General features: G+C 34.2%; 1 protein-coding gene across 1 annotated transcript in view; it reads right to left on the minus strand.

Annotated features, from left to right (window-relative positions):
* CCDC171 (coiled-coil domain containing 171) overlaps nucleotides 1–19677 on the minus strand; it is a 368650-nt gene that overhangs the window by 270195 nt on the left and 78778 nt on the right. Inside the window, 2 exon segments of the mRNA XM_036856768.1 lie at nucleotides 6576–6736; nucleotides 10550–10642. Coding sequence (XP_036712663.1) covers nucleotides 6576–6736; nucleotides 10550–10642 — 254 coding nt within the window.

The raw sequence follows: 19677 nt of genomic DNA on the forward strand, positions 1-19677 counted from the left end.
TGGGAACAAAGAGAAGATTCCACATTGTGTTCATAGAGTACAGAAATACATATTATTAGTATTATTTTATCATGTGTTACAATGTAACACCAATAAACCGTTTCTAGATATTTGCCTGTTTCCAGACTTGGTAACATATACACTCTATACAAGTTTCCAGAGGAAAACACGGGCCACATACAAAGATCAGGAATCAAATGACTTCAGTCTTCTTGACACTAGAACTGAATAAACAGCCAGCTAAACTATGAAAAAGAGTAAAGATCAAGTAAAGACATTTTCAGAATGCAAGCTTTAAAATTTTTCCTCTGATGTATAATTTCTCAAGAAGCTACTTCATAAGGGAGTAAATCAAACAAGGAAGATGGGCACGAGATCAAGAGATCCAATATAAAAGAGAAGTAAAGGGAATGCCAACGATGATGATGAAGAGAAGTCCTGGGATGACTGTGACAGGGAGCCTATAAAACAATTCATCCAGAAAGGAGGAGGTGGAGAGAACAGTCCAAGAGTGATACATCTTACAACAAACTCAAAATGATAGAATTTCTGAGGTATAGAAACATAATGAGAGATTTTCAATTTTGTTAGACAGTTTAAGAATAACTTAGTGATTGGTGCACACAAACTAATCCAACATAAAATGAGACAATTATTAACTACTCATTCATTTGATGATTCAGCAAATCTTTACTTTGCAGCTCTTGTGTACCAAGCACTAGTCTAGACTTTGGGAGATAGCAATGAACAAAACAAAGTTCCTCTCCACATACGAAGACAGACAATAAACAACAAAGTATATAATAAAACGTTGTATAGAGTAAAAATAAAGATGAGGGACCAAAAAAAATGTAGAAAAATACACCAAAATACAACCCTACTGAAAGGATGGGAGGAAGGAAGAAATAAGTGTGTGCTGTGTGGTAGAAATGTACAATGTAGATAAATAAGTTGAGGCCAATAGATAACACGTAGAGGTGGAAGTTGAAAAAGTGGCACAATATGCATGTTATTTAGAAATACAAAGTTAAATATCAGAAGAAACAGCTATAAGAATTAAAATTGGTTGCTTCAAAGGAGCAGAAACTGGTCGTAGAAAGCAATGGGGTACCAAAATGTGGTTTTTCATGAGCTTAAAAGCACTATTTTACTTTTTAGATTATGTACAGGTGCTAACTTTATTAAAATCAAATTTTAATTTAAAAAATTATTACTCAGTAAATATAAAATTAAATGCACCTGTTATTTGGTGCTATTTTATAAATAAAGTCCAAGTTGAGTCCACTGAAATGGGGAACATCCCTTGCTGTCAGTAATCTCATGCACAACCCAAAGAAGTTGGCTCCTATGCTTCTGCCAACAGCCCCACCCAAGGGGAATGAGTAGGGTGGGAGTAAACTGAAGGTTCAAGGGAGCCCCAGTCTCTTTGAATCCAATAGAGAAGAGTCAGGACTTGACAGATGGAGGATTTTAGGCAAGAAAGGAAAGGGAGAAGAAGGAAACTTGTAGTTAAGAGCCGTTCTTTCCTACTGGATTCCATTTTGTTGTTGTTGTTATTGTTGTTTAAGAGTTCAGCTAAGAATTTGACAACAGTACAGCTGTTTTAACAAATAGCCATCTTCAGGCTATCTTTTACCAAGAATATAAACAATAATAGTGCCACAAGTTATAATACTGGGTTGGCTAAAAAGTTCATTCAGTTTTTTCAGTAATTTGGCTCTAGTACACCTTAGTTGTCTTTAACTTCATTCGAAACAATTTTGTTAGACTGTATTGTGACAGCTGTCATATCAGCGTGCATTTAAAAGAAACTTATCAAATTTGGTGAATTTTTGTGTAGCCATTTGGATATTGAAGATGGAAGAAAAAAAGCAACATTTTTGGCATATTATGCTTTATTATTTCAAGACAGGTAAAAACGCAACTGAAACACACAAAAAAGATTTGCGCAGTGTATGGAGAAGGTGCTGTGACTGATCAAACGTGTCAAAAGTGGTTTGCGAAGTTTTGTGCTGGAGATTTCTCACTGGATGATGCTCCACGGTCGGGTAGACCAGTTGAAGCTGATAGTGATCAAATCGAGACATTAATTGAGAACAATCAATGTTATACCACGCGGGAGACAGCCGACATACTCAAAATATCCTAATCAAGCACTGAAAATCATTTGCACCAGCTTGGTTATGTTAATCGCTTTGATGTTTGAGTTCCACATAAGTCAAGCGAAGAAAACCTTTATGACCGTCTTTCCGCAGGCGATTCTCTACTGAAACGTAACAAAAACGTTCCGTTTTTAAAACAAATTGTGACGGGTGATGAAAAGTGTACAATAATGTGGAATGGAAGAGATAGTGGGGCAAGCAAAATGAACCACCACCAACCACACCAAATGCCGGTCTTCATCCAAAGAAGGTGATATTGTGTATACGGTGGGATTGGAAGGGAGTGAAAACCAAACAATTAATTCCAACAAGTACTGCTCTCAATTAGACCAACTGAAAGTGGCACTCGACGAAAAGCATCCGGAATTAGTCAACAGAAAATACATAATCTTCCATCAGGATAACGCAAGACTGCATGTTTCTTTGATGACCAGACAAAAACTGTTACAGCTTGGCTGGGAAGTTCTGATTCACCCGCCATATTCACCAGACATTGCACCTTCAGATTTCCATTGATTTCGGTCTTTACAAAATTCTCTTAATGGAAAAAATTTCAATTCCCTGGAAGACTGTAAGAGGCACCTGGAAAAGTTCTCTGCTCAAAAAGATAAAAAGTTTTGGGAAGATGGAATTATGAAGTTGCCTGAAAAATGGCAGAAGTTAGTGGAACAAAATGGTGAATACATTGTTCAATAAAGTTCTTGGTGAAAATAAAAAATGTGTCTTTTATTTTTACTTAAAAACCAAAGGAACTTTTTGGCCAACCCAGTACTTTTGTACTTCTTTTTATACTTTTGATTGATGTATTTAGAAAAATAAAGAAGTCCCTAAATACTGAATGTAATAAAATAAATAAATTTAGATTCAGTCTGTTCAGTATCATATCCTTGACTAGCATTATTTTAAACTAAATTTAAACTTAAACTAGATTTAAGGATTATCAGGATCTTCTCCCTACCATTGCCCAACAATCAGTTACCACAGCTAATGAAGACCTGACATGTTGAAGGGAATTCCCTGGCGGTCCAGTGGTTAGGTCTCTGCGTTTTCACTGCCAAGGGCACAGGTTCGATCCCTGGTGGGGGAATTAAGATCCCACAAGCCGCACAGTGCGGCCAAAAATTAAAAAAGAAAAATTTCAAGTATAAAAAAATTATTGAAAAATTTTAGTTTTATACTGTAAGTTTTCAATGGAAAAAAAATTTATAACTAAGAAAATTTAATTAGAGGAATATAGAGAATATATATTCTTTCTAAAGTTATACATTATATGTATTCATTACAATAGCCTGTTGTTCAAATTCTTAGCTGAGTTCTTCAAAAGATATGCTTAATATATAATAATTTTATTTATTATATTATTATATGTAATATTTAATATATAATAATATATTAAAATATATACATATATTCCATCTAATATATACATATACATATGTATAGTCCATCTACGTATGTATACATATACATTCCATTGAAGATAGTTTCATGCAGGAATATTCATTGTTATGAAATTGTTGGCCAAAATTAAAACTCTAAAATACACACACAGCTTTTTCCTCCTGCCTTTTAGTGAGATCCTGACTAGATCTACCTGGAAGGAAACAGAAGCTTAAAACCCTTAACCACCTGCAAGGTTCAGGCAGCATTTCCTCTATAACGTCGTTATCACCAATTGCTAAATCAGATCTATCCAACAGGTAAAACAATGTCCTACCCCAAAACTCACTGCTCTCAAAGTTGTAAATTAAAGGTATTATTTACCTTAAAGACCTAAAATATCAATTCTCCTTTTGAAATACATTATCCAAAACTTAGAACTACTTTGAAAAATTAATACTTGAGAGTTTGTGACTCTAAAAGATTTTAAAGAAGATTCTGAAAAAGAATCAGAAGTATAGGTAGAAAATGAAATAACTTATCCAATCATCCCTCATGTCATATCAGTCCTTCTCATACCACTGATAAATGGAAAGGAAGTGGCTGTCATATGACATACAATGACAAGAAAGAGGGGATGGGGGAAGAGAAGTCACAGAAACTATCAATGAGCCGTGGACTTTAATTACTACTTAATTTTTACTGTTTCTTGTTTATTTATTAATATTATTAGTAACTTCTATTATAGTACAGTTATATAGGGATGAAGAACAGATAAGGGACATTATATTAAAGCATTTAGGATTGTTAGCTGGTGCTTAGTTGTAATACATAATTAATATTTAGAACTGTTAGTTTGTGCTTATTGGAATACAAAACTTGAGTGAAATTTTTCAAGCACCAAAACACAAATAATAGAAAAACAAACTTAAGGAAAAAATTTGCTCTGGAGTCCCAGCAATCCCACTACTGGGCATATACACTACTGGGCATATACTGAGAAAACCATAATTCAAAAAGAGTCATGTACCAAAATGTTCATTGCAGCTCTATTTACAATAGCCAGGACATGGAAGCAACCTAAGTGTCCATCATCGGATGAATGGATAAAGAAGATGTGGCACATACATACAATGGAATATTACTCAGCCATAAAAAGAAACGAAATTGAGTTATTTGTAGTGAGGTGGATGGACCTAGAGTCTGTCATACAGAGTGAAGTAAGTCAGAAAGAGAAAAACAAATACAGTATGCTAACACATATATATGGAATCTAAGGGAAAAAAAAAAGGTCATGAAGAACCTAGTGGCAAGACGGGAATAAAGACACAGACCTACTAGAGAATGGACTTGAGGATATGTGGAGGGGGAAGGGTAAGATGTGACAAAGTGAGAGAGTGGCATGGACATATATACACTACCAAACGTAAAACAGATAGCTAGTGGGAAGCAACCGCATAGCACAGGGAGATCAGCTCTGTGCTTTGTGACCACCTAGACGGGTGGGATAGGGAGGGTGGGAGGGAGGGAGATGCAAGAGGGAAGAGATATGGGAACATATGTATATGTATAACTGATTCACTTTGTTATAAAGCAGAAACTAACACACCATTGTAAAGCAATTATACTCCAATAAAGATGTTAAAAAAAAAAAAGTACATAGGTTAAAATCTTAGAGCTTAAACGTTAGGAATTATCTTAAAATTCCTCTAACCCAACCTTTGCAGAGCTCTTTTCTTCAGTAACCATGACAAAGAATCATCTACCCCCTGTTTCGAACTTTCCAAGGCAGAGAGTTCACTAGTTCCCCAAAGAAGCCTATTATTTCACTCCTGGAAAGCTTTAATTGTTGGGAGTACAGTCTGACTTCTTACAGTTTCACTAGTAGGTCATAATCATTACCTCAAAGCAACAGTAAAGAAGCCTGTACTATATGCTACATAAAGGCCCTTCAAACATATTTATATATAAATGTGCAGATTCAAGATATGATTCAAAGGAAATAAAGGAGCATAAGTCCTTAGAATAATGTTCACAGAATGTCATTTAAGTCATTCTGGAGGAAGCAAGAAAATTCAGTTAAGAACTACTCATTTAATGTATTATAAGCATTACTAATAAAGGTAATCACAGTTAGAGTTTTAAATTTTTTCAAACTTCAGTCTTTCAAGTGCCATCTTTATAATTTCTGCCATACTCACAACTCTAAATAATACTTTTCTTTAAATTAACTCACATCGTAAGTTAAATGAAGTATTTTAAAAGGAAACTATATTACAGTTGTAAATGGAAAACTACTATCTGTCATAAATAGAAATAAACATTAAAAATAAATACATAACTCTAATATATCAACCTATTATCATATCATGTACCAATGGTGGTACACATTTCATCCTCCGAGAGGAAATGGCTTAAAATGTCTACTATTGACTTATTTTTGGAAGCATATTAAATAGCTATAAACTTCTTAAAAAATTTCACAGAACTTTTCAGATGAAAGACATTTGAACTGAAAAAGGTTAAAATCAATAGTAGTCAGAAAGATCCTGACTCTACACTTAGCTGTGTGTCCTTACCCTCGTTAGGCCTCAATTTTCACATCTGCAGAACAGGGATAAAAAAGAGTAGCTACCTCATAGGGTGTTCTATAAATTAAATAAAACCATGCAATGCTCGGTATGAAGTGAGCCACATACGTGTTAGCCCCAGTAGCAGTATTACTCCTACTATTATTTCTACAGTTTATGAAAATCTCAAACATTACCCATCTCCCACATAGCCCATTTTAGGTGGCCTAGAAGTCAAGGCCTTAAAGATACTATATTACATCAGTAAATATAAAATACATTAATATATTTACTTTCTAGTATAAGAAAGTATTTCTGCATTTCTGAGACTCCTTGGAATTGCCATGATACTTCAAAATCCAACAGAGCATTTCCATATTTACCTAGTACTACACATTCATACTCATGTAGATTTCATAAACTCTTAATATTAATTTAGAGAGTTTTACAGTATAACACTTACATATTTAGTTTTGCAAAGCTCTCTTGTGCATTATGCTTTTCTCGTTCATATGCACTTTCAACTTCTTTGAATTCGTTCTTGATCATTTCCAAATCAGCAACAGCTTCTGCTTGGCTGGCCTTTTCTACCTGCAAAGCTCCTTCAAGGTCTCGAATCCGTAACTACCAGATGACAGAACAGTAATTAAAGCAAGAAAGTAAACACTAGCACCAATCTCAAATTGAGTAGAATACTTTATCAAACAGCAGATTATCATTCATCCAAACAAGTCTTTCTTTCTGTTTTTGGTTTAAAAAAGGAAAATAAACAAAAGGCAGTTTATTCCCTTTCTCAACATGTGTAATGGAAGAGAAGAGTGGAAGAATACAGACTCAACTGTGCTATGAAAAGGGACAGGCGAATACAATATAATGCGTCCTGTCAAAGTGCCTAATTTTGATCTACTAACCCATTTGGACATTTTTTTTATAAACATAATAAATTAAGTGGTTTTTGAAAACTAGAGGGAAGTATCCTTCTTCTCTTTTGAGAAACATTATTATATCAACATCTTTATAAGCCTAACAAAGTTAACAGATCTTTTTATTCCTGGAGATTTCTTACTGTAGAAAAGCAAAATTTTTATTATCAAATAATACTATTTGACTAAAATATTTATGGGTGTAGTAATATGATATCTAGGATTTGCTTCAAAATAATCTGGGGGTGGTGGAGTAGAAGAGCGTTAATATTATAGATAAAACACAACTGTCCTGTGAGATAAGTCTTGAAGCTGAGTGATGGGTACACAGGGAGTCCATTTAACTATTCTCTCTACTTTTGCATGTACTTGAAATTTTACACAAGACATTTTAAAAACTAGATTCCCTGTATACGCCAACAGTAGAATAGATAAACAAAGTGTATATCCATAAAAGAATAATTTGTAGCTATAAAAAGGCTACAAAATAACTTTTGAAAAGCAAGTTGTCTACATGGTTCTCTGTGTAGTGTTAATACATATTGGGAGGAGCAAAGTCCAGATTATTGTATGTAGTATGCTATATTTTAGGTAAACAAGTGGAAAAAATAAGGATAGACAGCAGGAAAGAGAGAACAATAGGAGAGACAAGAGTGAAAGCAAGAGTTCTCGATCGCTAAATTTTGTTTTAATTTTTTAACTATGTGAATATTTTATCTTTTTAGAAAATTAAGTTAAGAATAAAAAAATAGCTTGCTAAAGCTCAAAAAAGGAGGGCAGTAGGAAAAAAATGCTTCACACTAGATAGAAAATGGGGCTTTAGAACCATAAGTCTCAGGTTTGAGTCGCAGCTCTACAAATCAACTTATATGCCCTTGGGCATATTAAACTCCAAAAGCCTGAGGTTCCTCATCTGTAAACAGTAAATACTAACAATAACAATAATAATAATAATATACAGGTTCTACAGGGTGGCTACAAAGATCTAATGAGACAATATTTATTTAAAATTAATATGTATTTAACATTAAATATAAATATGTAATAACTATTTAATAAGTGTTTAGATAAATATTTATTAGGCACTTAATACGTGCCAGGCAATGAGCTAGTGCTCACGGTATATAAATCATCATGAAAATACACAGTCTCAGCTCTTGTTAGGAAAGGACAGACCATAAGAGAATATAGGCAAGTGCTTCCTGTCACAGAAGCAGGCCCAAAGGGCCATGAAATCAGAAAAAAGCTATGAACTCTGTATGACACAAGCTTCCCAGGGATGGCAAAACATAACCTGAGTTAGGAAAAATGAACTCACCAAAAAAAAGAAGCATAGGAAATATGAAAATATTTCATAAATTAATCCATACAAATAGTAATCACCAGAATTATTTCTAATTATCCAAAACTATTTTGGATTAATTGAAACACTTATTCTCTTACACTAAAGTAAGGAAGTAGAATAGATATGTAGATACAACTTTGTACATTTTCAAATTTGGTCTTTTAAACTTTATTTTTCTTTGTTGTTATGTCTAAACCCAGTGTACAAGTAAAAATTAATAAGTCTAGGAAATATTTTCTTCTATCTACATTGGTATGTTCTTTCAGAAACTATGCACATTCAATCACAAATGATAAACCAATCCAACTGAAAGAAAAATAGACTTAAACAATTCCAAGTCAACTCTTCTGAATCTACTTTCTCATTTTTATGACATAGCATCCAAACAAATTTAATAACAGAATACTTCAAATATATTTTTAACTACCATTTATAGTAAGATGGTGATTAATTACAACTCAGTAGTCTCATTTGCTTTTAAACTAGTCTGAAACTGAATGTTACTGGGTGTACCTCACTAAAAGTACTTGTCAATATTTATAGATATATGATTCAAATACACACTTTTGCTTTTTTCCTAAGTTATAGCACTAAGTTGGGTATCAAATATTAATTTTTAATTATATGAGTAAAAAATACACATGTAACAATTTTCATTTTTATACCTATTAACTATATATTCCCAGTGATATAACTACAATGAAAAACTTAATTTTGAATTCTACTTCTTGCATGAATTTAAAACTTCAGACTTATTGCTTATTAATGCCATTTTGGGCAATCCAATCATTTTTTGTAAAATAAAAAAAGCTTAACTTACACAAATTTGCTTTACATATAGATGCACTCAAATACATGAGTGTGAGAATTTTGCAGGTAAAAGGCATTTCATTAAAGATAAAAGTAAAAAACAATTATTATAAGATTCTTACAAAGTTAGTTGCATCCTAATTAAGACCTGTTTAAATAATAAAATAAAACTCTGCAAATTCTATTAATTAATTCTTAATATAGGGGAAAAGTCTAAGTCTTTTTTAAAAAACCAAATTAAATTATGGACTTGGACTTATGGAACTTTATGTAAAACTATTTACAACAAAGGCTGAGGGTCAGACTTGGTCCACGACAGTAGTTTGCCAACCCCCAGTTAAAATGCCTTTACTAATCTTAGGAGTTTCTTCTCATTCTCTAAGCCCTAGGGAAAAGGACGCTTTCCCTGGGATGCCTTCATTCAGTTCCCCTCTCAGATTTAATCCTTCTCTTTATTACGCTCCCATAGTACTTTAGTATTTCATATTTCTACCTATATATCAACATATAGGTACACAGTATCTCTGGTAATGGAATGTCTGAGTCCCAAAAGGAGCTCATTCACCTTTATGCCTTCAGCTCTTAATACAGTGACAGGTGATATGCACAGGATATGCACTCAATCAATGAAGGTGCATATTTTAAAATGTTTTCAAAAAGAAATTCATCCCATGGTTGTTGATAAAAAGAACACTCTGGGGCTTCCCTGGTGGCGCAGTGGTTGAGAGTCTGCCTGCCAATGCAGGGGACACGGGTTCGAGCCCTGGTCTGGGAGGATCCCGCGTGCCGCGGAGTAACTAGGCCCGTGAGCCACAATTACTGAGCCTGCGCGTCTGGAGCCTGTGCACGTCTGGAGCCTGTGCTCCGCAACATGAGAGGCCGCGATAATGAGAGGCCCGCGCACCGCGATGAAGAGTGGCCCCCACTTGCCGCAACTAGAGAAAGCCCTCGCACAGAAACGAGGACCCAACACAGACAAAAAAATAAATAAATAAAAAGAACACTCTGATCAGCAGATCTTCCTGTAACGCGCCAGATGGCAAACACATTGGACTTTGCAGAACGTGAGGTCTCTGTCGCATCTACTCCACTTTGCCAAGGTAGCACAAAAGCCACCACGGACAAGATAAAACTTCATGAGCATGCTCAGTGGGTGAGATTCAGCCTGTGGGATGTAGTGTGCCCGCTCCTCTCTAATAGAGTAAAGACTATCTTCAACTATATCATTATAGTAAATAGAATAACGCGTGTCTTTAACAACATGCTACCTGTTCTAAATGCACACCTTAGTTCTCTGAACATAATGCTGTTCTTCCCAGCTTAATAAAATCCATAAAAAAAATGTTGTTCACATTTTACCTGAATAATTTCAGAATTAAATTTCGATTCCAAATGTGCTGCTCTCTCTGCTTCAATATTTTCTTCTAATTTCCTCACTCTTAGAGTAGTTGCCTGAAAACATTAAGTTTAAACATTGGAATTTAAATTGAATATAGACCACTATATTGTAATTAACACTTTGGATTACTACAGCGTCATTTTTTCATTTGCAAGAGTGTAAAAGTCATGTTGCAAAAATCATGCTCGGGAAGAATGCTCCAAAGCTTGTTTTCTTTTTCTTTACTCAGTTATACTTTACATGTAATAAATTACACATATTGAAATTGTATAACTTGGTAAGTTTTGTATATATACACCCGTGAAATCATTGCCATAATCAAGATAGACAAATATTTCCGTTACCCCAGAAGATTCCTTGTGTCCCTTGGTAATCCCTTCATCCAGTCCTCACCACCCCACCCCTACCCACAAGTAAACACTGATCTGCTTTTTTGTCACTATAGATCATTTCCTGTTTTCCAGAATTCAATATAAATTGAATCACATAGTGCATACTATTTATTGCCTGGCTTCTTTCTCCCCACAAAATTATTTTGAGTTTCATCCATGTGGTTGCACATATCAATAGTTCACTTTTTACTGTTAAAGTGTTCCACTGTGTTGATACACCACAATCGGTTTATCAGTTCACCTACTGATGGACATTTGAATTGGATGCTATACAAAGGAATATATATAGGGCTATATATTAGGGCTATACAAAGGAATCTGCTATGAGCAATTGTGTATAAATCTTTGTATGGACATACACTTTCATTTCTCTAGGATAAATAGTGAAGGACAGAATGACTGGGTCAGATGGTAGGTGTATGTTTAATGTTTTATGAAACTGGCAAACTGTTTCACAAATTGTTTCCAGTTTCATACATCTTCACCAACACTTGGCATGGTAGTCTTTTGGGTTATTTGGGGGCAAGGGTTAGACATTCAAATAGGAATGTAATGGTATCTCATTTTAGTTTCAATTTTCATTTTCCTAATAACTAATGACATTGAGCATCTTTTCATGTATTTATTTACTATCTGTATATCTTTTCTGGTGAAGTTTCTGCTTAAATCTTTTTCTCATTTTTTAATTGGGCTGTTTGTTTTCTTATTATTGAATCTTGAAAATTCATTATATAATCTGGATACAAGTCATTTGTTGGGTATGTGATTTGCAAATATTTACTCCCAAATATTGTCTACAGCTTGTCTTTTCATTCTCTTAACGTTAGTGTCTTTCATATAGCAAAAGTTTTTGTTATGCCAAAGTCTAATTTATTAGTTTTTCAAGCTGGAGTCAGCCCCGCCACACGTAGAGTCCTGTCTGTCAAATATAGATAGTTAAACAGTGAAAGAGAAAGACAATAGTAATTTAATTTCCTTTCTTAGATAAAATTTGGGCAAGAAATGTTTCTATTTGTTATACTTACTCTGTCATTTAGCCTTAGCTAAAGGTTTCTTTAAATGCTCGGCTTGATTAATTTGATTTTTCCTCTTTTCTCCCGCCATTTCTTTTTTGCATACAGACAGAGATGGTAATGTATCACAACCAGAAGGGGCATAAATAAAAATAGGATAATCCAAAAACTAATCAAGTGGTCTGTGGATAAGTAAGAAATGACTACACTTTTCCTTGAGCAAAACATATTCCTATTATGTCTGCCACAGTGCAGAGCATAAACACAAAAAAGGTGAAAAAAACCCAAGTGCCCATCAACTGATGAATGGATAAACAAAATGTGGTATATCCATACAATGGAATATTATTCAGCCATAAAAAAGGAATTAAGTACCAACACATGCCACAACATAGATTAACCTTGAAAATATATGTTAAGCGAAAGATACCAGACGCAAAAGACTACATATTAAATGACTTCATTTATATGAAATGGCCAGAATAGGCAAATCCATAGAGATAGAAAGTGTATGAGTGGTTTCCAATAGCTGGGGACAGGGGAAGGAAGGAATGAGCACTGACTGCTAATGGGCATAAAGTTTCTTATTGGGGTGATAAGAATGTTCCAGAATCAGATAGTGGCAATGGTTTCATAACCCTGAACTGCATACTTTAAAAGAGTGTATTCAATAATATGTGAACTATATCTCAATAAAAAATAAAAAGAATCCCTAAGTGTAAGAACCAATGACATTTCAAAGAAGTGACCACCACCTATGTCAAGCTTCTTCATTTCTGTTTAGAAGTTCCTCTCAGTGCTGACTTTGACTCCTAGAACAAGGGATCCCCACTGGTTGTAGGTATGAAGCATGATACATACTAGATCAGAAAAATTCTTAATGTTAGCCAGATTAAAATGAGTATTACCCTAGGTAGGGCCAATACTAGTAAAAAAAAATTTTTTTTAATGTAATGCCACAAGATGAAGTTCCTGTCCTTGAAGAACTAAAGTCAACTTTCTCAATATTCAAAATACTTGTGTTAGGTTCTGCAAGTCAGAAGAAGTCTAACCAGTGTCAAGGAAATAACCCATAGACATTGAGAATAAAGGATCAAAGCAGGCAAAAAGCTAATAAAGGGCAAATAGAAGAAACCAGTCTAATAATGTTAATATATTCTTTCATATTCCAAAAGGCATTTACATAGTTTTATCAAAATAAGTGTTATATTTTATTAAAATACAGAATATTCAGTGATTACATGATAAAAGAGGCAAATTTTTCATTTTTCATGTACATTTTGTCATATTAATCAATTTATGTGATTTCACTCCAAAAGTCACGAAGACTTTTTTTTTCTGCCTAAACCAAAATCAAACGGGTTGAAATAATAAACCAGAGATCACACCTTTATTTCCATACCTTCCTGTTTTAAATGAAATGTCCAGAAGAAAACAAATTTATAAACTGTTTATTATTACTAAAACAATAAATTAATCAGTAAGGACAGCAAAAAAAATCTTCACATATTTAAACAAATTTCTTCCAAGAGTGTGTTTTGTTGACATAATTAAAGCCCTCCTAATAAATATTTTTTAAAAATCTTCTAGTCTGGTGAATTAATTCTTATCTCCAGCAGAGGGTGCTAGAGGAACATCAACTTGCTGTTCACAAATATTTTTCTCCAATATCACCTAAGAGAACTAGTACGACAATCACTATCTGTCACTCATTAGTCTCCAATCCTAATATAATCAACATAGAAAGAGCAGAAAGCATAAGAGAATTCAGATTAAAGTACAAAATCCAACACAAATTCATATATACCACTGGCCAATTTAACTATATATAAATTTGCCTGTAGTACAAGGATTACACTATATACTGCCTGTTCCCTAATACTATGAACATCAGAGTTTTTTATGTGACACAAAATGATCACATATTTTATCATTTATTAGCTGGCTGTCACGTCCTTTCTGACTGCAATATACTGCCAAGAGATTTTTATTCCAGTAAATTCTGTGTTCATTGTACCCAAATTTTTTTATTTTTATTCCAGTAAATTCTGTGTTCATTGTACCCAATTTTTTTTATTTTATGATTTGTATCTCACTAAATCACAATAAGCTCAATTAGATAGTCTACTCCACTTAAGAAAAGTGAGTGTTCATTCTTTGAAGAAGGTAACATAGAAAACATTATTTTATCATAACACAGGGCATGAGCTGCCAACTCCAATTCACAAGCAGAACTAACGAAACACATCCAGACCACATTTGTTCTCCACACCACATCTGCTCCCATGGCTTCCATGGGCCTGTTCCAAAGTTTCACAAAAATTATGAAAACATATGTGTTCAAGGAATTTGCTGAGACACTGGGCAAAAACAGCTCCTACTACATTCTTGCCTCCTCAAATAGAATATACCCAGCCCAGAGGATATACATGAACTTAAAGGGATTAGTCAAGCAGAAAAACTTTGATATATGAAATTTAGCCCACTAAAATGGACATCAAGAAAAATAAGGGGGCTTCCCTGGTGGCGCAGTGGTTGAGAATCTGCCTGCCAATGCAGGGGACACGGGTTCGAGCCCTGGTCTGGGAAGATCCCACATGCCGCGGAGCAACTAGGCCTGTGAGCCACAACTACTGAGCCTGCGCGTCTGGAGCCTGTGCTCCGCAACAAGAGAGGCTGCGATAGTGAGAGGCCACGCATGGCGATGAAGAGTGGCCCCCGCTTGCCGCAACTAGCGAAAGCCCTCGCACAGAAACGAAGACCCAACACAGCCAAAAATAAATAAATAAATAAATTTATAAAAAAAAAGAAAAATAAGGGAGGAAATATCACACAAGTACCTACCAATCAGAGACTTCTCAATAGTGTGTTCCAAAACAGTTGTACAAAGTTTACCCCAGAATATCAATAGCTGTATAAATAGGAAGTGGTTGTTTATTTAACTATTGTTCCAGATTTTATCACCTGATATTTCCCATTAATGAAAACTCTTACAAGTAACCAATATAGTAATAATCCATCTTCAAAAAGATGATTCTAAGGGACTGATTAATTCTATAATGGTTATTTTAGTGCTAAGTATATGTATTATATTTTAGTGGTTATAAATAATATATTAAATGTGTGTTAACAATTAATGACAATTAACTACAATCCTTATTCCCTACCTGTGTGGGAGAAAACAAGAGTAGTTACTATACTTGGAGCTCTTAAACTGAAGATCTCAAAGTATTTTTTGTTACCAAAAAAGATATCTTAGAGAGTCAGAATCTCTAAGGAACAGAATTTACAAGCCACAAATTGTTTGGCATGGTTAATAAATTAATTTAGCATCTTTAAAATCATCTTTACCTTTTCTAGCAGTAAAAACTTCAGTATTTAACAAAATTTTTAATGAACTTCCAGTTTTAAAATCCATTATGAACATAAATACAAAAATGTATAATACTTATAAGCACAATAGTATAACCCAGGTGATTTCATTATTTACCTTTTATAGTTGGTAATCAACACAAACAGGTGTTTAAAAATCATTCCTACAAACACATGATGGCTTTAAAAAGATGATTCATATGAGGTTGCTTCAGGGACAATACAAAAGGTGAGAATCATTTTTCTTTTCCTTTTTCACTTGAGTATGGTATATGTGTAAGTAAAAAAACTACATTCTACCCTTCTTTATGTTACCATAATATAGAATATGACTGACAGAAGCAATTCAGAATTTATTTGCAGACTGCTCTCTCTCCACTGTAATCTTCATGAGATTCTTCAGTTCACTCAGAATTAGGTTTGCATCTTCTCTTTTCTCTTTTCTTATTGAGTTAAACTTATTTCCCATGATAAAAATTAAAAAAAAAAAAAAAAAAACAAAACCTCCCCTAGTTGTAAAGAGGTTTATAAAAGCCACGGATATTTCTTTTTCCAGTTCACTTTTCCCTTGGTTCTCTGGTATCCAGCACCACATTTAGAAAATTGGATTGGGAATTTGTTATTTTTTTAATCTAAGAAAACATTGATCCATGTTAAGATGATTAAGTCACACAATGGTCTATAGCGTATCAGATTTTTTTAAGTTTTTATACACACACACACACACACACACACACACACATATATATATATATATAAACTTCTTTGGCCCAGGCACATAAAGAAATCACCTCTTCATGAAATGTAACTGTTTAAGCTTCATTAAAATTTAAAACATTTAATAGGCTAAACGTCTATTAGTTGTTTTAGTCTGATATTACTGACATTAAATAATGTGTTCTATTAAATTAAAATTTTAACAATTTTCCTCTTTATTATTATTTTATTTTATATTAATCCTTTTTTAAAAATACCAATGATGATTGTAAGTACCTAGAATTACTAGTACTTAATGTCTCCACAACTGAATGTAAAACTACATAAACTGCTCTCTAGGAATTTAACTTCTCCTTCATTATGTCATCATCTGGTCAAAGAGCCAATACAAAATACATTCACTTAAATATAAACCAAAACTTTGTAAGGTGTCTAAACATGAAGAATTGTAGATAAGTCACAGGACTATACTTGTCCATTTAGAAAATTCTTATAAATAGAATAAAAATAGACTCTCTGGACACCCTCAAAGCTTCAAATTCTCCAAAAGCAGAGACCTGGTATTATAAAAAGTATTTACAGAATAGCTAAGAAAAAACTCAATATAAAACTAGTCTAAAACAATTTTATATTTACAACATTAATCAATTAAAAAAAAATAAAGAAATTGGGGCAAGTAAGTATTTTACAAGAAAAAAAATCAATACTGAGTTATCCAAAAACAAATCCTAAAGTTTAGGCATTAGACACTACCTCAATTGAGTCAGAAGTGACTTATCAAGAATCTTATCAACAAAAATCGCAGTTACCTAGCACTTCTTCATACCTATAAGGCAATTAAAATGTTTTTAGTGATGATCATAGAGTTTTATAGCATCCTAAAGTGACTTCTAAATGATCTTTTTAAATTCTAAGTATATTCAGAACTTTATTCTAATCCTTTTCTAATAGGCCATCCACAAACCACATGATATTAAAAATGATGATGTAAAATATGATGATGCATTCCTGAATTTTCTGGCCTGAAAAAATGTTCAGCACAAATGACAAATAAGCTAAAAATATTACTTGGAATATAATCTCACTTTTAAATTTCTTTCTCTAACCTTATATAAAATTAGACCATGTGTGGTAAGCGTATGAGTAATTTATCTTTGCCAAGTTCATAATCTGGCATTATTACTGAGAGTTCCTATATACTCCACACCCCGTTTTCCCTATTAAAACATCTGACAATCATATAGCACAAAGAACCCATTAAAAATGTATAATGGATCTGAATAGCTATTTCTCCAATGATATACAAATGGCCAATAAGCACATGAAATGATATTCAGCATCATCAGTCATCAGAGAAATGCAAAGCAAAACCACGAGATACCATTATACACCCACTAAAGTGGTTATGATTAGAAAGACTAATAATAACAAGTGTTGGTGAGGATCTGAAGACACTGGAACCCTCATGCATTGCTGCTGGGGATGTAAAATGGTGCCTCCACTGTGCAAAACAGTCTGACAGCCCCTCAAAAAGTTAAACATAGAGATATCATGTCACCTAGGTGGAACTGCCCACTAGGGCAGTGGAATGCCCACTCCTAGGTGGAACTGAAAACATGTCCACACAAAAACTTGTACACAAATGTTCATGGAGGCATTATTCATGATAGCCAAAAAGTGAAAACAGCACAAATGTCTATCAACTGATGAATGGATATACAAAATGTGGTCTATAATACAATGGGATATTATTTAGTAATAAAGAGGAATAAAGTGCTGATACATGATACAACATGGATGAATCCTAAAAACATTCTGCTATGTGAAAAAAAATCACAAAAGACCACATATTGCATGATTCCACTAATATGAAATGTTCAGAACAGGCAAATATATAGAAGCAGAAGTAAATTAATGTTTTCTTAGGGATGAGAGGAATGGGGAAAGAGGAGAGTGATAGCTAATGGGTGTGGGGTTTCTTACTGAGGTGATGAAAACATGCTCCAATCGACTGTAGTGATAGTTGTACAACTGTGAATATACTAAAAAACACTGAATTGTACCCTATAAATGGGTGAACTTGTAGCATGCAAATTATATCTCAATAAAGTTTGGGGTTTTTTTAATATCATCAGTATGAAGAGTTTAACCTCCAGGCATCCATCTCCACCCTAATTAGCCCTACAACTACCCCTCCCTAACCACTACACAAACTCACAAACTGGAGGTTTATTATCTGGAAAATGTCAATCTGAAGCCAAGGTTGGACATAGAGATACATGGGGTGGGCAGAGCAGGGGTAAGGGGGTTGGTGCACAAGACTGAAGCCAGAGGAAATTCTGTATACTGAATAGTATGAAACACAGATTTTTCCTCCATTTCCTTCTTCCATTTAATAACCACCAAAGAGGAAACTAGCAGGTCACTCTTTGTAGAAACAAAGAGAAAAGTCCTATGGATTGTAACGTTTCACCACTTCCCAATGAAATACTTGGCACATCTCATCACTCTACAGTAAGGTTTCCCTAAGGCCAATACTTACATTCAACTGCCTACTCAACATATCCACATGGATGTCTAATGGGCATGTCAAATTTAACATCTCTAAAACCAAACTCCTCATCTCTCCCGAATTTACTCCACTTGCATTCCTGGCCAGGTTGAGTAAATGACAGTGCCATTCCCCCAAAGGCTCAAGCCAAAATCTTTGGCATTATCTTTTACTTCCTTTCTTTTTCTCTCACAAGCCATGTCCAATAAATCTGCAAATCCTACTGGTTCTATCTTCCAAAACACATACAAATCTGACTACCTCCTCTACCACTACTTTGGTCTAAAGCACCATAATCTCTCATCTAATTACTTTAATAGTTTCCTAAATGGCCTCTTACAATCTGTCTTCCAAAGAGTATACAGAATGATGCTTTTAAAACAAATTAGAGGGGACATGTCACTCCTCTGCTCAAAACCTTTCAATGGCTTTCCATCTCAGAAAGAAAGCCAAAGTTCTTACAGTGAACTCCAAAAGACCTTCAAGACTCTATAACATCTGCCTACCATTCTCTACACCCTACTAGTCTCTCTCTTGCTCAATCCATTTCAATCACAATGGCCCACTTGCTATTCCTGAAACTTTCCAAGCACACTCGCATCTCATGGCCTTTACACTTTCTATTCCTTCTACTTAGAATCTCTTCCTCCAGATAGCCACATGGCTCAATCCCTTTCTTCCTTCAGGTCTCTGCTCAAATGCCATCTTATCTAGTCAGCCTTCCTTGACCACTAACACAAGAAGGTAACCATTCCACCCCACCATTTATTACTCCCCTCGTCTCCTTTATTCCTCTCCATAGGGCTTATCATATTCTATTTCATTTCATGTGTGATTCTCCCTGACAAGAGTGTCAATTTCAAGAGGGAAGAGGCTTTGTTTTGTTCACTGCTATGCCTCAAACACCCAAAAGTGTGCCTGACACTCTCGAGGTTTTCTGAATAAACAAATGAATACAGTAGTCATAATATAGGGTTAGGATGCTGTAAAAATGGTACAGAGAACAAAAGCCCTCAGAAACTAAAAAGAAAACTTAAAATATT

Source organism: Balaenoptera musculus, chromosome 6, assembly GCF_009873245.2.
Source record: "Balaenoptera musculus isolate JJ_BM4_2016_0621 chromosome 6, mBalMus1.pri.v3, whole genome shotgun sequence".
Taxonomy (NCBI): Eukaryota; Metazoa; Chordata; class Mammalia; order Artiodactyla; family Balaenopteridae; genus Balaenoptera; species Balaenoptera musculus.